This window comes from Branchiostoma lanceolatum, chromosome 7 (assembly GCF_035083965.1).
Source record: "Branchiostoma lanceolatum isolate klBraLanc5 chromosome 7, klBraLanc5.hap2, whole genome shotgun sequence".
Taxonomy (NCBI): Eukaryota; Metazoa; Chordata; class Leptocardii; order Amphioxiformes; family Branchiostomatidae; genus Branchiostoma; species Branchiostoma lanceolatum.
In genome coordinates this window covers 12620883-12638260 of record NC_089728.1, presented here as the reverse complement: position 1 = coordinate 12638260, position 17378 = coordinate 12620883, and the positions used below count along the sequence as shown (strand labels likewise).

Here is a 17378-nt window from a genome sequence, read left to right as displayed (position 1 = left end):
AAATTGGCCAAATAGACAGATATACCATGCCAGAGGAGCTGGCTGGCCGAAAATACAGGTAGGCTGCAAACTGTATTTTCGGCCAGCTAACTCCTCTGGCATGTTATATCTGCATGTCTATTTGGCGGCATGTTATATCTGTCTATTTGGCTAATTTGTACCATTTTTCTACCATATGGAGCCTGGTAGAGGCTAAATAAAAGAAGAGTTGCACGTCTTCATGTCCCCAACGAAAGTTACTTTTAAAACCTGAGGCAAAACTTGGTCTGGAGGACTAGATAGGGAGTATGAATGACAACATGTACCTGAGGATGACCTTTACAATGGCTTCACGTCTAAGAAGAGGAAGAATAATGATAGTGGCTTCAGCCTGAGAATTTATTACAACACATATGAATGACTACAGGAACGTGCGCCAATCAATCAATACGTAACTGGAGTTGTGCTCATTTGCTTTATCTTGTAGCCAGTAATCCCACACGGAATACCGGAAACGTTCTCCGGGGGTCTTATAGAAAATCGGATTCATTTGTAAAAGCACTATCATTGGCAACCAGGAGGAGAAGCTTCTAGGCACTTTATTACCAGATTCCGTACGTGTCTTCTTAAGATATTTGCAACGGCGAAACCTTCTTATATTGATTAAGATTGTGTTTTAGTACCTTTGTCGGGTTTTATGGCCCGACAAAAGACAACATTTGTCATGTGCCGAAACGCGGTGAACTGATAAGTCAGGATTTTCTGGCCATATGTTCGAGCTCTCAAAAGTTTGTTAGAAAGTCATAGAAGTTGGAAACTATTCCAGGTACTGTTGACTAAAATGTACTCATCAGAAATATCATGTCAAAGTACTATTTAGAGACAAAAGCTTGTTATCTGCCTGAAATATGGAGATATATTTTTTGGCCTGTCTGTATGTGTGTCTAGGCTCTACCAGCCTCCGCGGGTCGCTGGGAAAATAGTAGAAATTGTACAAATAGTGTCAATTGTATGAAGGGAGTCGGCCAAAGTCCCCCGGCAAATTTTCTCCCTATAGCCAGCACGGTTAGTCTGGTAGAGACTAATGTGTGTCTGTGTTTGCGTTTCCGGACTTTTGTAGTCAACATAACTCAAAAACCTCTGGATGAATTACGATGATGTTTGGTATGTGGGTATACGTAGGTGTTGGGAAGAAAAGGTCAAGGTCGATTACGATCTCCTGGTGTATGACCTTGGTACTGCAGCAGAATTTTTTGTATGTTTTGACCTGGACGTGCTGAGGTCCTCATTTGCATATTTTTTGCAGAAACTTGTATTTCCCTTATGATAAATGCTATGGATGTCATATTCGACATGTAGGTAACGTTGGTTAACATAAAATCGCCATTTTTCCCATAATGGTTGATTGAAATCAATCTGGCAGAACAATAAACCATCCTTTTTTCTGTTATTCTGTCAGTATCATGTATTACCTTTGCACTAATGCTATACATGTTAGATTTTCTCTCTAGTCGTCCTGACACCATAATATTTCAACTTGAAACTACCGTCCGCCGCACGCAGAATGACAGTGCTCTTGGACAGGTGCGAACATTATTCCGGGAGAGAAGATTCGTCATTAATATATGCCGCTAAGTAGCTTTTATACAGCAGCTGTTGTGCCAATCTTGACTTGAAGAGAGTGCCAAGGTCATATAAACGTGACCAAAGAAAAATGAATACACGACAAAACGGTCGTACCACACACATCAGGCCTTCAGTAACATTCCGTTTGTTGAGTCGGTAGAACGTCACTCAAAGTCGACATCCACCGTTATTGCCACGCTCCTCCGCAGCGTCCTAATAAACAGCACTATTCCAACACTGAATGCGTGTACGAGTCTTTTCTGGAATACATTATACGCATGAGCGCTAAGTGGCGCGGCGCCTGGGTTCGTCGCACAGACGGTCCTGGGAAAGAGATCGTATTTTCCGCCAATAGCATGCTTGGAGAAGCAAACTGTCCTGGGAACGTGCCAAACTCCCTTCCGTAGCAAACTCCCTTCCGTGGCTAAATCCCTTCCGTGACATAACTCCCCTTTGTGAAGGGGTATCTTAACAGCGCCAACAATAAGGTACTTTGTAAATCTTCGTTTCTCAGAACGTATCACCATTGTACAGCATTTTACCCCCCAAAATCGTCAACTTGCGTCTTGTTTTAGGCCGTGCTAGTTAGAAGAAATAACGGTTAACTGTAGAAGATCGCCCATTCTGGCGTACTAATTCTGGCGTGCACACATAACTATTCTGAGGATCTGTCAAGAACAAACAAAACAAAAGAAAACAGACAGCTGTGAATTCTAGAAAGTTTATTTTGTTGAGCTTGATCTGACATAAATTTATTTCTAAGCCCACGATTTAAACCTATGGCTTCTCCGGGGCGCTGGGTACGAGCGTGCGTTATTGCAACGTGTACATTATTCATGGAAAGTTAGCTGGATGCCATAGCAATGGTAATACTACTATGTCCATGTGTTCCTTGTTGTGTTAGGAGCAAACTTTGAGGAAAATATCGTCCTCATTCCACTATCACACGCAACATTTCGACAAAAAAGTGTTCCTCACAAACCTTTGTCGTCTGCTTGACAACAGGATTCTGGGTAATGATATGGCGGCGGGAAAATACACGTGCCGTAGGTTGTAGCAACAAAGAGGAGTTTTGATGATTGATCACACTTAGAATCCAATTGCAGGTTAGCAAAAGAGATTGTAATAAGTTATCTTGTAAATAATTGTGTTTAGCAGGAAGCAGATGTGACATTTGTCTTATAAACCAGCGAACAACTATGTAGTGTGATTCTCCCACAAAGCCCCCAGACTCTGTCAATAAAGGACGGAGAGTTTTGACGTCGCCAACTTCTAATGATGGTTATCGAAGCTTTTCAGCCAGTGTTCTGAATATGTTAGTCTATCCGGTTTGCATTGCTGGCGTTATAACTGATTTTGCATCTAGCACATATCCCTGAAATACACCGTTTCTAAAAATGGCGAATTTAAATACCCCGCGAATTTATGTTAACCAACGTTACCTTTATAATTTAGGTAAGGTGAGTATCATTTCTAAGGGCGCGTGTAGCCACCATGGAGTGGGGGTGGGGGATGGTTGGAGTAGGTTGATCATTTTGTCAGAATTGTCGCGTCCTTGTGAGTGAAGGACATTGCGATGTGCGAGGTAAATTGGGCTTGGCAGTATTAGAAGAAGTAACGAAGCAACTTTTGCAAGAAAGGCAGGCTAGACTGAAGATAACCACCCATTGTTGGCGGTGCATAGCGGAGTCTCTGGGCGGTCAGAGGTCACCAGAGACAACTAGAATTACACGACATCATACCTTTTCCAAGTGATTTTGTCTCGGGTAAGTGGAAATGTACCCGTATAGGTGCAGTACAGTACATACGAAGGCCCATAAGTACAATTTCTATCCACTGTGGACACATGTTCTCATGGTTTCTTCCTTTTAATTTATCTTTATACAGAATTTCAATGTACACAAGAGATAGTATGATTGGAAAGACGAAAATGTGATGGATGCAAAGTGACATCGTCGACGAGGGATTTTTTTAATCAGACCTTCCCTGCTGACAGGGTAACAGAACTGTTTCAGCATTTCAGGGAATACTAAACAAGTATAGCATGTGCTAAACGGATTACTAACAGCAATCGCAGGATTTCACACCATCATATACAAACCAAGAAGCATAATATAGATTGTGCAAATATGGGGAGGGGGGCATCTACACTGACGTCCACATCAACTGGGAATATTTCTTGACGGGGAAAGTGCAATATCAAACCCCTGAAACAGGACTTCCATTTGGAACCCCCAAGCAGGGCTTCAATTTGGGACCCTTGAAACAGGGCTTAAATTTCGAACCACTGAAACAGGGCTTCAGTTTGAAACCCCTGAAACAGGGCTTCAATTTTGAACTCCTGAAACAGGGCTTCAATTTTGAACCCCTCAATTTTAAAACATTGAACAACTTCAGCAACTCCTGTGACAAGGCTTCGGTTTTGAAGCCCTGTGACAGGGCTTCAGTTTTGAAGTCTGACAATTGAAGTCCTCTTTCTGGGCTTCAATTATGAAGTCCTGTTTCTGGGCTTCAAAATTGAAGTCCTGTTCCTTGGCTTCAAATTGAAGTCCCGTTTCTGGGCTACAAAATTGAAGTCCTGTTCCTTGGCTTCAAATTGAAGTCCCGTTTCTGGGCTACAAAATTGAAGTCCTGTTCCTTGGCTTCAAATTGAAGTCCCGTTTCTGGGCTACAAAATCGAAGTCCTGTTTCTGGGCTTCAAAATTGAAGTCCTGTTTATGGGCTTCAAAATTGAAGTCCTCTTTCTTGGCTTCAAAATTAAAGTCTTGTTTCTAGGCTTCAAAATTGAAGTCCTTTTTCTTGGCTTCAAAATTGAAGTCCTGTTTCTGGGATTCATAAATGAAGTCCTGTTTCTTGGCTTCATAATCGAAGTCCTCTTTCTTGGCTTCAAAATCGAAGTCCTCTTTCTTGGCTTCAAAATCGAAGTCCTCTTTCTTGGCTTCAAGACTGAAGTCCTCTTTCTTGGCTTCATAATTGAAGTACTGTTCCTGGGCTTCAAAATTTAAGTCCTTTTTCCGGGCTTCAAAATTTAAGTCCTGTTTGTTGGCTTCAAAATTGAAGTCCTGTGTCTGGGCTCCATAAATGAAGTCCTGTTTCTTGACTTCATAATCGAAGTCCTGTTTGTTGGCTTCAAAATCGAAGTCCTCTTTCTTGGCTTCATAATTGAAGTATTGTTCCTGGCCTTCAAAATGTAAGTCTTTTTTCCGGGCTTCAAAATAAATTGAAGTCCTGTTTCTTGGCTTCAAAATCGAAGTCCTGTTTGTTGGCCTCAAAAGTGAAGTCTTGTTTCTTGGCTTCATAATTGAAGTCCTTTTTCTGGCCTTCAAAATTTAAGTCCTTTTTCTGGGCTTCAAATTTGAAGTCCTGTTTGTTGGCTCCAAAATTGAAGTCATGTTTCTTGGCTTCAAAATTGAAGTCCTGTTTCTAGGCTTCAAAACTGAAGTCCTTTTTCTGGGATTGAAAATTGAAGTCCTTTTTCTGGGCTTCAAAATTGAGGTCCTCTTTGTTGGCCTCAAAATTGAAGTCCTGTTTGTTGGCTTCAAAATTGAAGTCCTGTTTCTGGGCTTCAAAATTGAAGTCCTGTTTGTTGGCTTCCCATATAAACAGCAGTACTAATTCATTGATTTCCAAATAAAAAGGCCATTGCAACCACTCGGAGTTTTTAGTCGAAAGTAGACTTGATGGTAAAATCCTGCGTTGTCAGCCTAAATTTAGCAGAGTTAGAGGATATGCTGCAGCCGAAGCTAGCGTAGATTATAGATTTTTTTCATAAAGTAATGATTTTCAAAAGGTACGCGTCAGGTGGGCTTTAAGCATAGTGAGCACAGCTATTCGACAGAGGTATTCGGATATACATACGGATCAAGGTCGCTCACAAGCGGAAAGACTGTTTGCCCATTTGAGTCTTTCTTTTTATCAGTTCTTAGGTTTTAAGGTTGATAACTTGACCATACTTTGTTCGAAAAGCTAAGTTAAGAGCTACCACTGTTGCAGTTAAAGATAGATTCAAAGAAAGAAATCGAGCCCAACGTAGTGTGCGACAGTTCCGCTAACCACGTGCACAGGAAAGTACGTAGTTAACAACTTGAAAGTTATTTTGGCACAAGATACAGTCTCATCCCACCTAAATGAGTTTTGGCATCCGTTGAACTAACAACCTATAGGGTTTTTTTTCACCGACCAATAAATACGTAACTCGAGTTGTGCTCATTTGCTTTATCTTGTAGCCTGAAAACCCTCACGGGAAACTCGAGACTCCGGGAGTCTTATAAAAAATCGGTTTCATTTGTAAAACCCCTATCGTTGGCAACCAGGAGGAGAAACTTCTGAGCAACTTTTTCCGATAGTCCGTGCGTGTCTTCCCTAGACAGTTGCAGCATAGAAACCTTCTTGTATTGATTGGGTACTTATTCAGAGATTGTGTTTCATCACTTTTGGCGTGTTTTATGGCCCACCAAAAGGGAATATTTGTCATGTGACAAAACGCAGTGAACTGATAAGTCAGGATTTTCTCGCCATATTCTCGATCTCTCAAGAGTTTGCTACAAAGTCATAGATGTCGGAAGCTACAGCAGGGACTGTTGACAAGAATGTTGTGCGCCATAAATCTTTGGTTAAAGTACGGTTGACCTTAGTTTATATTCAGTCATGTGTCGACATCATTGCACCTTCGTATACCGTGTCATAGAAGACTATTCAGAAACGTAAGATTGTTATGCGTAGTACATGGTCCACCATGCCGTGTTATAATTTGTAATCAACCTCGCTACTTTGTCATGTGAACTAAATCCCGTGAATCTGAGGTTAGAGGACGGTGACTTTATTTAGGATTGCCAGTGGCCAATGCGTGAGGCTATATTCAGGAGTAAGCCTCAGGCGTCAAACGAAAAGTTTCCTTTCCGTTTCTGTCGATGTTTCTCTCAAACAAGCAGTCAGCATATCGACATAGTCTGTGGTCTAAAAATAAGCATGTTAGCCATACTGAGCTGTGATGGCAAACTGCATTGATGTGTCGTCTTATGGTGAACCTGATTCCCATATAAACAGCAGTACTAATTGTTACATCCATGAAATTGATTGATTTCCAACTCAAAAAGGTCATTGCAACCACTGGGAGTTTATAGTCGACAGTACACTAGATGGTAAAATCCTGCGTTGTCAACCTGAATTTAGCAAAGTTAGAGAATATGTTGCAGCCGAAGCTAGCGTAGGTTATAATGTAATGATTTTAAAAGCTTAGCGCATCAATAGGGCTTTAAGCACAGCTATTTGGCAGCGGTATTTGGATATACCGGCAAGATTAGATACGGATCAAGGGTGGTCATGCGTGGAAAGACTGCTTCCCCTTTTAGTTTCTTTTTCTATCAGTCTCTAGGGTTAAGGTTGATAACTTGACCTTACTTTGTTCAAAAGAAACTAAGTTTAAGAGCTACCACTGTTGCAGTTAAAGAAATATTCAAAGAAAGGAATTGAGACAGGCTCTAGTGTTTGCGACAGTTCTGCTAAACACTGGGGTTTAGTAGATGTTACTTTTGCACAATCAATACGTATTCTCCTGTCACCTATAAGAGTTTTGGTATCCGTTGAACTACCATTCTGACGAAACTATTCACTGACTAGGAAGTGATAGATCTTTTCTTGGCCCCTGCATGTAACTTTAAACGTGTTCGCCTGGTAGTGAAAGATAAGCCCGCTATAGACGCAGCGCTGTGACAGGTTGTGAACACGACCTCAAGACTGAATGTCCCACCATTCTAGTCCGAATGTCTTCAACAACTTCACATAAAGTGGTCTAAACTTGGACTTAGGAGAGACTGGCTGGGGAATTAATCGTCTTTCGCACCTTTTATGCGACCTTCATGGGGAGTTTTATTCGAGGTATCGTGCTGCAGAAAGGATGGGCTTCCCCGTGGTCTTAAATCTGTTGAAGTTGTCGGGGTGGGGATGTGGGGTGGATTGCGCTTTAACGTCCATTACTTCATGGTTATTGCGGTACCTATAAGATGCAAGGTAGTGATTTTACCGTAGTAATGTCGGTCTCGGCGACGGAATGGCGCGGGGTATGGTACAAAGGCTGTTCAATTGATTACGGAGAGAATCAGACTAGAATAAGGTTATTTGGGTATGATTGTTGATTCCACGGGTTGATGATCCCTATACACATCATTGGCACATCCTCAACCAACCTTATTCCGTTCGTGTCTTGGATGTTAAAGTTTGCTTTCTATGTTGAGATTGGAAGCCCATGATCAGCTACACAAAGCAGAGAAACTCAGGAAGAATTCTGAATGATTTGGTTGGGGGATGAATACAAATTACCTGACGCTCATTCCTAGTCAAAAGATCACCTTATTGTGGTCCCATGCTAGCTCTTACAGAATTGCCGGGGATACGAAAGGATTTGCAGTGAGACTCGGGGCCTTAAGACAGCAATCTTTGACATTTACTGATGTCTGCCATATGAACATTTGCAAACCAATTTTCGAAAGAAGCATACCGTTCCTAGCTGCTGGGCATACCAGTACACAGAAGTGAATAGATAACGGATAAACTAGTCGCATATGCAGAAAATTTGAAATGCAATCCGCGGTCACAAATCCAACAACACAGCGACACACATGCAAACCATAGATTATGCAAACGAGGTCTGCATGAGCATAATGTATGGTCAGGTGTGTTCACCTTTCCTAAAGGTATCTTCATCTGAAATATGTCATCCGTAGCTTTTATGGTAAGGAAAAAACAAGTTTATGCATAAATTATGCAAATGAACCCTCATTAGCATAATCTATGGCCTGGTTTTCTGACCTTTCTTAATGGTACCTACCTCTCAAATATGACATCCGTAGCCTTTACGGTAAGAAAAATACACATGTATGCATAAATTATGCAAATGAGGTCCTTTTACAAATACGCCATTGCAGTTCCAGTGACCACGACAGCCGGTGCCCCCCGGACATCAGAGCCCGGCCGGGGCTACATCCCCGACGGGCACCAGCGCAATTGTGACCTAAGCATGAGTTAACTTTTGTTTAATACCGGTAGGTGTTACGGGAATTCCCTACCAAGACGGTTTAAGCCAATAGAATTACATGAATGATGTCATAATTACGCCATATTACGTCATAACGATACCAAAATTCTAGGAGTGATAAGAATCTGCATGTACTTCATCACCCCCTGCAAATTTGATACACTATACTGTTTAGAAGTTTATTAAGGGGGGTCGAAAGAGAGTTCCCCCCCCCCCCTCCGCCCCAGGAAATCCCCAAAAAGAGTCTGGTCTAGATAGGGTTAACGCTGTTATACAACTGATTATGAGCACCATGCTTTCCCCCCGGAAATGTGGGCTATGCGGGATTCGTGGCAAGCGTTGAGGCATTTAACAACGACGTAAACACACAAAATGTGGTGCATGATTAGAGGAGACCACATGGCTATATAGATTAGAATTCCAGTCGTAAAATTTTCTGAGGTCAAGCGCAATGTGCCAGTATGCTATTTTGACGATTGGCCACCCGTTTGCTATTTCGACGTTTTGGGCTTGTTTTAAGACCCTTAACAGTGAACTCAATTTTGTATGTTCATGTTGCACACTAGTTTATTGTGAATCTAGTCTCAGATGTTTATCAAGGCCACGAATATTTTGCCCGTTCGCTATTTCATCAGAACGTCGTGGCGTGAGTTATTCTTTTCATGCTTTTTACGCGCTTCATTTGCCCATGACCATGCAAGCGTTACATTACTTGACCAGGACCCTTGGGTCTGGTTTCAATCTTCTCTCTGATGATGAGGGGGAAGCACGCGAGAAATGATTTCTCAGAGGGTTTTGGACTTTGAACAGCAAGCATGCAATAACGATGGCCTCCCCTCAGCGTATACGTCAGATATCTCCTTCATTAACACCGGAGAATATTCGAATTAAATCAATTCCCTTCTGGAATCATAAGAAGTGTACTTGCTTTTTTATAATTTCTCTGCTGAGGTTGTTATCTTTGCCAGGCGCCTAAAGGATTATGTTTTCATCAGCTTTAGTGCATTTTGCAGGCCTGAGGACAATTTCGTCAAAGGTTAGCTAATTCAACCAAAGGTCAAATTGTACTGTTACACTATTGCAATTGGTCAGTTACAGTGTAGTTTACCTATATGTAGGATAATAAAGATTATTTGAGTGTGTACAGGGACTGCTATATATACTACATGTTTATGATAATCTAAATTGTTGTACTTGTTAGTAAGTACGGTCTAAAATTTTACCTTAGCCCCACGGGTAGGCATCGGTTCCGAAAATCCCTTCGTCTGTCCTGCACCAGTCATGAAAGTGCATAGTCAAGCTCACGACCTTACGTACAGAAACGCTCGATTCCGATCACTAAAACGCATTTTAGACAAAGGTGGATTGCCACCTATGTATGCAGTGACATATCAAACCCTCAGTAAGAGCTGGCCAGGACCAATGACTACCATTGCTTGCGACCCATTGAACGATTTTTGATCCACAACTGATGATGACACTGCGTCGATGATCAACGGAGCTGCAATGCCGACACGAATCGTAAGATGCCGTCACTGGCTAGTGGGTCGAAACACCTCAAAATTAGCTGCAGTCTGCTCTAATTGACTTCATATAATATTAGCTATACTCAACATCCTCTTCGTAGAACCTTGCAGAGAAGAGAAGAGGGTGTATAATGAATTGAAACAAGAGATTTGGTGGAAAATCTGAAAATATATTGTTACACTGCAGTCAAATGTGATATCATGCGACGGTACGATTAATCAACCACACAGGTAAGATAGAAAGTCCTTATGTGACCTTTTGTCTGTCCCTGCGCCTTGGTCATTTCAGCAAACTGGGGCCGAACCGGATAGTTAACGGGCTTTATTTGCATTTTCGGGCGGGGCCCCGTGGGTCTACCTGGACTGACAAATCTTTGTGGGGGCTCGCAAAGGCTCTGATGGGTGCCTGCGAAACAATGGCCGATAAACGGGGTAGAATTTTCACCAATATTGAGACAAGGCTTCACTTATCATACTTTTTTTTGTATTTCTTCCTACAGCTGCAGACCAAATGTTCAGATTCTCTGTTCCCCCCCTTTTAACCTCTTACTGATCACTAAACATTTCCGGATAAATTAGGTCTGGTTGGTGTCCCTACCTTTGACGAACCTTCGTTCAGTTCCTAGATATCCCTGTCAAGATAAAAAAAATAACTTTCATTTGGAGAAAATCACGACTTGCCAGACTGTCCCTACCGTGATTCAAAGAGGTCAGTGCGTAGCTATGTGTCTCCTAGTTACGCCAAGTGTAAATACAATAACATTGTCAATGTCTACCGGCACGCGGTGGCCTCATCTCCAAACGTTTACCAGCAGCTTGACCGAGACAGAGGGATTCTTCAGTCGGAACGTACACCAGGTTTCCCCCTGTGCATCTCTTGAGAAGGTAAGCCTGACAAACTAGTATAACAGAACAATTTTATTCGCTTCTATACTGAAGGGACTATTTCAAACCCACCTAAAACATTACTGAAAGTACTGTACGAGCTGTGTTTTTTCCACTGAAAGTTCATTTTGATTGAACATTATAAAGCCCCGAGATTATTAGCATCGATGGTTTTCCAGTCATAAATAGCTTCATCTGACCACCGGAAAATAAGATTCTTATCGCAAAATGACATTTATCTAGTAACTTCGCGATAACTAGATTGACTGGGATGTTCTTTAATTTGTTGCTTTTCTCCAACACAGGAAACCACACAGAACAGTCAATCATACGGAACAGTACAAAAATAGTCCTTTCTTGTTTAGACTGAAAATTTTTTCAGGAATATTTTGTTTTCAGTATATACTTCCCTTTCCAATCTTGGCAAAGAGCGGTACAGATCCTTTGAGCTTCGAATGGTTAACAACAAATCCTACTGATACAGTCAAACCTGTGCAAGTGACCACTTCTACATACGGACCCTTTAAGGATACTCTTTCCCATCTGCACAAGCAAGTATTAAGAATACTGTCTATACTGACAACTTGGTATATAGACCCGATTTTATCGGTGCCTTGAATAGAATTGAATGATCTTTTTGGGCAGTTTTGACTGTATTTGGTTTTGTTATTAAGAAGAATGTAAGATGATTTTAACAGGTGACTTGTTAATACCTACAAGACTATAGCTATGTGTGATTGTCCCTCACTGCTCTAGCTTATTCCGGCCGGCCCGCTAAACCATTCAGTGTTTCCCGCCCTCCCGGGGACGTGTGCAGTACTGTGCACCGTTTCATGATTCAGATTTCCCACATGCCTTCCGCATGCAACTCCTTCACTAACGTGTAAACGTGACGGTGATCGAGCAGGAACAATTCATATTGACAAAAGAAACACGCTATGATGTCATAAATAATGCACCGTCAGAGAATCACCACGCACGAAATTCCATCCCTAAACGAACGGCCATTAAGATCATCACAGCGTGTTGTTCGTTCGCACAGGTACGACTGATGAATGAGTGAATGTTTATTGATCAAACTTGGCAGACTTAGAGTTAAACGTCTGATTTCACACGGACAAAAGTAAACAGAGCATAATTCACAGGACTGTATATTCTCTCAGAAGGACGGAGTACCACCTGTCAGACCATATTTGGTACAATGTTTGATAGATACAGTCATGACATAACCGACCTTTGCTAACAATACCGAACCCGCTCTGTCGTCCGGCGGCTGTCAGGTTCTGTGGTGGTAACGTCAGCTGACCCTGCCAGTGTTTACATCAGTCGCCATGGAGATGCATCCACCAAACGGTAAGCTGCATCATCGGATGTCAGGTAATGTTAAGGGGCGTCATTTGACGTCCGGGGTACCGGGTAACTTTCGGGGTATCACGCACGTCACGTTAGAGGCATCCATACCATACGTGTGTGAGGGGGGGGGGGGGTCGTCAGGAAACATTAGAGGCACCAGGTAACAGTAGACTAGAGAGTATCAAATAACGTTAAGGAATCACGTTATGTTAGGTAACGCTAGGGGGCGCCGCGCAAAGTCAGTGAGCACCAGGTGACTGTAAGGTTCATGTAACGTCAGGTGCTGTCACGTAAAACAAGACTCACTGGACCCGCGGCACGCTGGCGGCGTCGCTGCGGCCGATCGAATTGACAAAGCATTCAACGTATTTAATCGACAAAAAACGTAAGCTTTGTGTGTTTTGTTGTCTTTTTGGTCATACCTGTACGTATGAATGATATTCCTATTATAAGGTCAAGGGTAACACAAATCCAGTTTAGGACGCCGCGACGCCGCCAGCGTGCCGCGGGTCCAGTGAGAGGGGGCTTAAGGGGTCATGTAACGTCAGGTGCTGTCACGTAACTCAAAGCCATCAGGTAACTTAAGGTATCATGACGTTACGTTATGGGCGTCAGGGCAAGCTAGGGGGCGAAACTTTTCGGTTTTCATTCAATTTGACACTTGAACCTTTTTTCGTTCCAGTGGTCCACCCTGCTCATATGCAGCAGACGGTAGTTCAGGTGAGTCGTCTTTTAAGGTGTTATCAGGAAAACTGCCACAGTAGTTTTCGCCCAGATCTTTTCTGTCACAATTCGAGAACATTTTCACATTGCAGTTCTGTCAATAATGAATGTTAGATGTTGCTTCTGACGGTTCTTCTTTTTCCCGTCTACCCACAGACTGCCCCACCCACGCAGATTGTGATCGCGGAGAGCCGGCCGCAGGACCACTTCGGCTGCGCGCTCTTCACCTGCATCTGCTGCTTCTGGCCAACCGGCATCGTCGCACTCGTCTTCTCCTGTCAGGTAAGATTCCTTCTGTCCCCAAACTGTCTTAGAACCTTCAGAACACACCTTCTCCTACCAGGTAAGATTCCTTCTGTCCTAGAATGTCTAAGAACACATTCAAGGAGACATATTTTCCTATACCAGGTAGGATTTCATCTTTCCCAGAATATCTTGTAACTTCAAGAACACGTCTTCTTCTGCCAGCTAAGAGATCTTCTGTCCCAGAATGTCTTAGAACCTCCAGGAGACGCCATCTCCTGACAGCTGGAATTTCGTCTGTCAGAGAATGTCTTCGAGCCTTAAAGATAGAATACTGTCCCACCTGCATTGGTCACTGGGTCCTTCTGTTTCTGTCCTATATAACAACAAGGTGGCTTTAGTACGTCTTGCTGATGAAAATGTTCCAGCTTGTAGATTTCGTAAGACACTTGTCAGTCTTACACAATTGGAAATCTACAGATATGACCACAAGTAACTGATTCCCTTTAGACTCTCCTAGAGGTGCAAATTGGAGATGTTTGTTACATATATTATAATAGACCAATGACGCAGTAGGACTGCTGTGACATAGAACAACATCCAAAATAACATTCTCGGATTCTCCTGTTTCCCTCCCAGGTTTCGCAGAAGCTGAATGACGGCGACATCGCGGGGGCCCGGGACTCGTCCAGCTCGGCTAACCTGTGGTGGAAGATCACGCTGGGGATCGGGATCGCGCTCTGGATCATCGGAGTCATCCTGATCCCTGTGTATTTCCTCGTTATTCTCCCGCTGGCGTGGGTTGGCTCTTTAGGCATTTAAGATATGAGAATAGCTTGTTCTCAAGCCGGTGTCACACATCAGGGAAATACATATAGCTCAAAACTAGAGTCATTTTGTCCTTTACAATGGAAATAATAAGCCATGAAGTCTCTCATTAGCAAAATCTATCTGAGTTCTTTATCTCAGTCTTCATCAAAGTTACCTACAGAACAAAAATCATGAATATTCATTCATCCCTTCTGAACTTATCATGTTTCAAAATCTGCAACTGAAACGCCCCCTCCCGGTTCCAAAGAAAGCTGCTATATGCTAACCGCATTCTAAGTCTCTTGACAATCCGTCCATAGCTTCTTGAGTTATGCTGCTAAACCACAAACATCCAAACGCAACCAAAAACATAACCTTCTTGGTGAAGGTAATGACATTTCTGGCAGGAATACGACCGGTGCCCCGAGCCCCGTTCGTTGAACTTAATTTGTTCGTGAAAATATTATCGATTCTCGAACGATTCTATCTGGTGATCAACAAAGTCACTTATAAGTGCACTTGTGTGACGCCTGCCTAAAGATGGGACACTAGTTCCTGTATAATGACATGTGCATGTTTAGTGACAAGATAGAAGTTTACTGTTGGTGTTGTTTTATTCGAAAAGTTTATAAGGACACCTCGAGAATCTTTTTTATAACCTCACATTCATTTCACCTCTCGCACACAAACTAACCTTCTATCCTTTTAAGTTGATTTCTTACAATGTATACTTGTCCTAACAATTACATTGATTAAAGTAGACACACGTGCAGGGTTGCCCTACTAGCTGGTGGATATTACAAAGGGGTAGCCCTGAATATTACATCCATGTAAATAACTTTCTCAAACACCAATGCGTTCCAAAATTGACACAGTATTTATACGTAACCACGCACAAAGTCACCAGAATGCCTTGTTGTTGTTATTATAGTAATATTGATAGCAGTGAATATCTTCCATCCAATTTCAAAACCCGTTCTTTGCTCATTCAATGGAATGTTTGATATTGGTAGCATTAGTAGTATCGTCGAATAAATATCCATAATAAATCGATGCATTCATGTCTTTATTCACCAAATTTCGTCTGAAACCACTGCTTGTGGAAGGTTATAAGCGCATATGAAATTTTCATGAGAAAACATTAAATGTTTCAATTTTTGCTCCTCATTCTTCGAGTCCTGCTATATGTCTGTCCGTACTACTACCATGAATCCGTACGAAAAATGTATGTGGCTTTTATGATATCGATAGCAAATGTATATCGATATCGAACAGGAAATACTTTTGCCTGATGAGACGATGTTCAAGATAACGCTAAGTAATATGGATGCCAAGGCTACTATTGTCTGATAGGAAAATACGCCACTGCCTCAACTTGCATGAACTGCGTGTGTGTGTGTGGGGGGGGGGGGGCAGGGTAATAGCGAGAAATATTGTACTGTGTTGTCCAACACTATTAGGATTTGTAAAAAATACACTATTTGCAATCAAAGGAGAAATCGTAGTGCTTTTGGAAGCCCACCAGTCATTCCGACCCGACCTTGAATAAGTTGATGTTGTCATGTACACCGTTACCATGGTGACGCAGGGACGCTCATTCATTATTCACAGGGCCGTCAGTTCTCATCAGGGGTCACGAATTCGAACAAGAGCCGTCAGATTGCGGCCGCAACGTATCTATGCTATGCTGAATTAGCTGTGATGCTAAAACATGGTAAGCTAGTCAGTCCCTAAATACCTAAAGAAAACATTAATGCGATTCTTTGATTGGCTCACAGCTAGTTAAAGGCCACGCCCATAGAAGTAGAAACCTCATCTCGGTTTAGCGAGGCTAGGGGAATGGCTAGCATTCCTCCATATAGATTTATACTATGTTACTGATCTGAAACAGCGGGTGAGGCTCTGCCTAGCCAGAAAAATATCTGATCATACTTTCATAATCTCTTTCAGCCTCTATTGTTACATCATAAGAGCATAAAGTTCATGTCCTTATCAAACACACTCACGAGCCAATTATGCGACATCATCATCTCAGCAAACGTTTGAAGAGCTCTCGTGGTAGCTCATTAGAGCCATGGCTCGAGCTTCCTGCTTCCTGAGTTTCCCAGCTGTCTTCCTGTACAAGATGGCACAGATCCGCCATCAGGAAACACATGGCAAAGGCCTCGTGATATCTGTGTTTGGTGATCATGTCTATCATGCATGTAGCCTTCCATACGATTCATACGAGTACCCTACATAACCTTACTCTACCTTAAGCCCCGGTTACACATAGCCGAACATGGCCTCCCGACCTTCCCCCAACCATGGTTGGGAGTGCTTCGTGAGCTAGGTCAGCTGTGGTCGGCTGGTGTTTGGCTGCGTCAGCAGAATTTTTTGAAATTTTTAAAACATTCGGCTGTGAACGGGAGGTCTGAAATGGGTTGGCTGGTGGTTGGCTGGTGGTTGGGAGTAAGTCAGTAGTAGCCAGGGTGTGTTTGGGAATCAAATTTGACTCTGAAACTAAAAGTGGTCAGACTAGTGCTGCTCCCGACCTACCACCAACCATGGTTGGCTGATGGTAGGTAGCCATGTCTGGCTATGTGTAACCGAAGATGTATTAGATGAATTTTGCCATATGGACACGCTGAACTTTAGTTTTGGATATTCAAACCTTTATTTCTGAGCGTAGTTAGCTGCACATAGAAGTTCATTGGTCGATGTTTTGAAGGAAACGTACAGACAGTCGTAACGTTATAACAGTTCTGGATATAAAGCATGCGGGTGCGAGTGTAGTATTGAGTGTTGGCTACAGTGTCGTACAAACTGCCTTAAAGAGTCCTCACGTAACTGTGTCTCAATTATTGTCCAATTATTACTTAAGTATCATGTTGAATGTGTCTATATAGTAACTGATCATCATGTAAACATTTTGAATGGTTCCCAACGTTAGCTTTTAGTGATAGCTAGGTGGGCAACATTAGCTGTAACGTTATATACTTATATCAGTCCAACCAATAAAAAATAAGTATCATCCACTATACTTTATTTTCAATTCCACAATATAGTGCTGAACCTAAAAATACAACAGATATGTCTCTTTGTCTGAATATGCATGTACACAGTTGATACCTGGAAACTTTTCAGTCTCCTCTGAAAATGCTTAGCTAGAGGCACTGTCTTGGAAGGGGATGCCACAGTCAGTGACGCTAGCTTTCCGA

General features: G+C 42.4%; 1 protein-coding gene across 1 annotated transcript; it reads left to right on the top strand.

Annotated features, from left to right (window-relative positions):
* Nucleotides 1-10926: 10926 nt before the first annotated feature.
* Nucleotides 10927-15227, top strand: LOC136437786 (transmembrane protein 91-like). The gene is made up of 5 exons (XM_066432262.1): nt 10927-11049; nt 12330-12402; nt 13085-13122; nt 13282-13407; nt 14008-15227. The coding sequence occupies exons 2-5, from the start codon at nt 12381-12383 to the stop codon at nt 14188-14190; spliced, it is 369 nt and encodes a 122-aa protein (XP_066288359.1). The 5' UTR covers nt 10927-11049; nt 12330-12380; the 3' UTR covers nt 14191-15227.
* The last annotated feature ends 2151 nt before the right edge of the window (nt 15228-17378 follow it).

What these genes read in the sequence shown, in the direction of transcription:
- LOC136437786 (XM_066432262.1), top strand. Translation starts at nt 12,381, where the DNA reads ATGGAGATGCATCCACCAAACG. An exon ending in GGAGATGCATCCACCAAACG is followed by an intron (nt 12,403 to 13,084) that starts GTAAGCTGCATC and finishes TTTTCGTTCCAG; the next exon opens with TGGTCCACCCTGCTCATATG. An exon ending in TGCAGCAGACGGTAGTTCAG is followed by an intron (nt 13,123 to 13,281) that starts GTGAGTCGTCTT and finishes GTCTACCCACAG; the next exon opens with ACTGCCCCACCCACGCAGAT.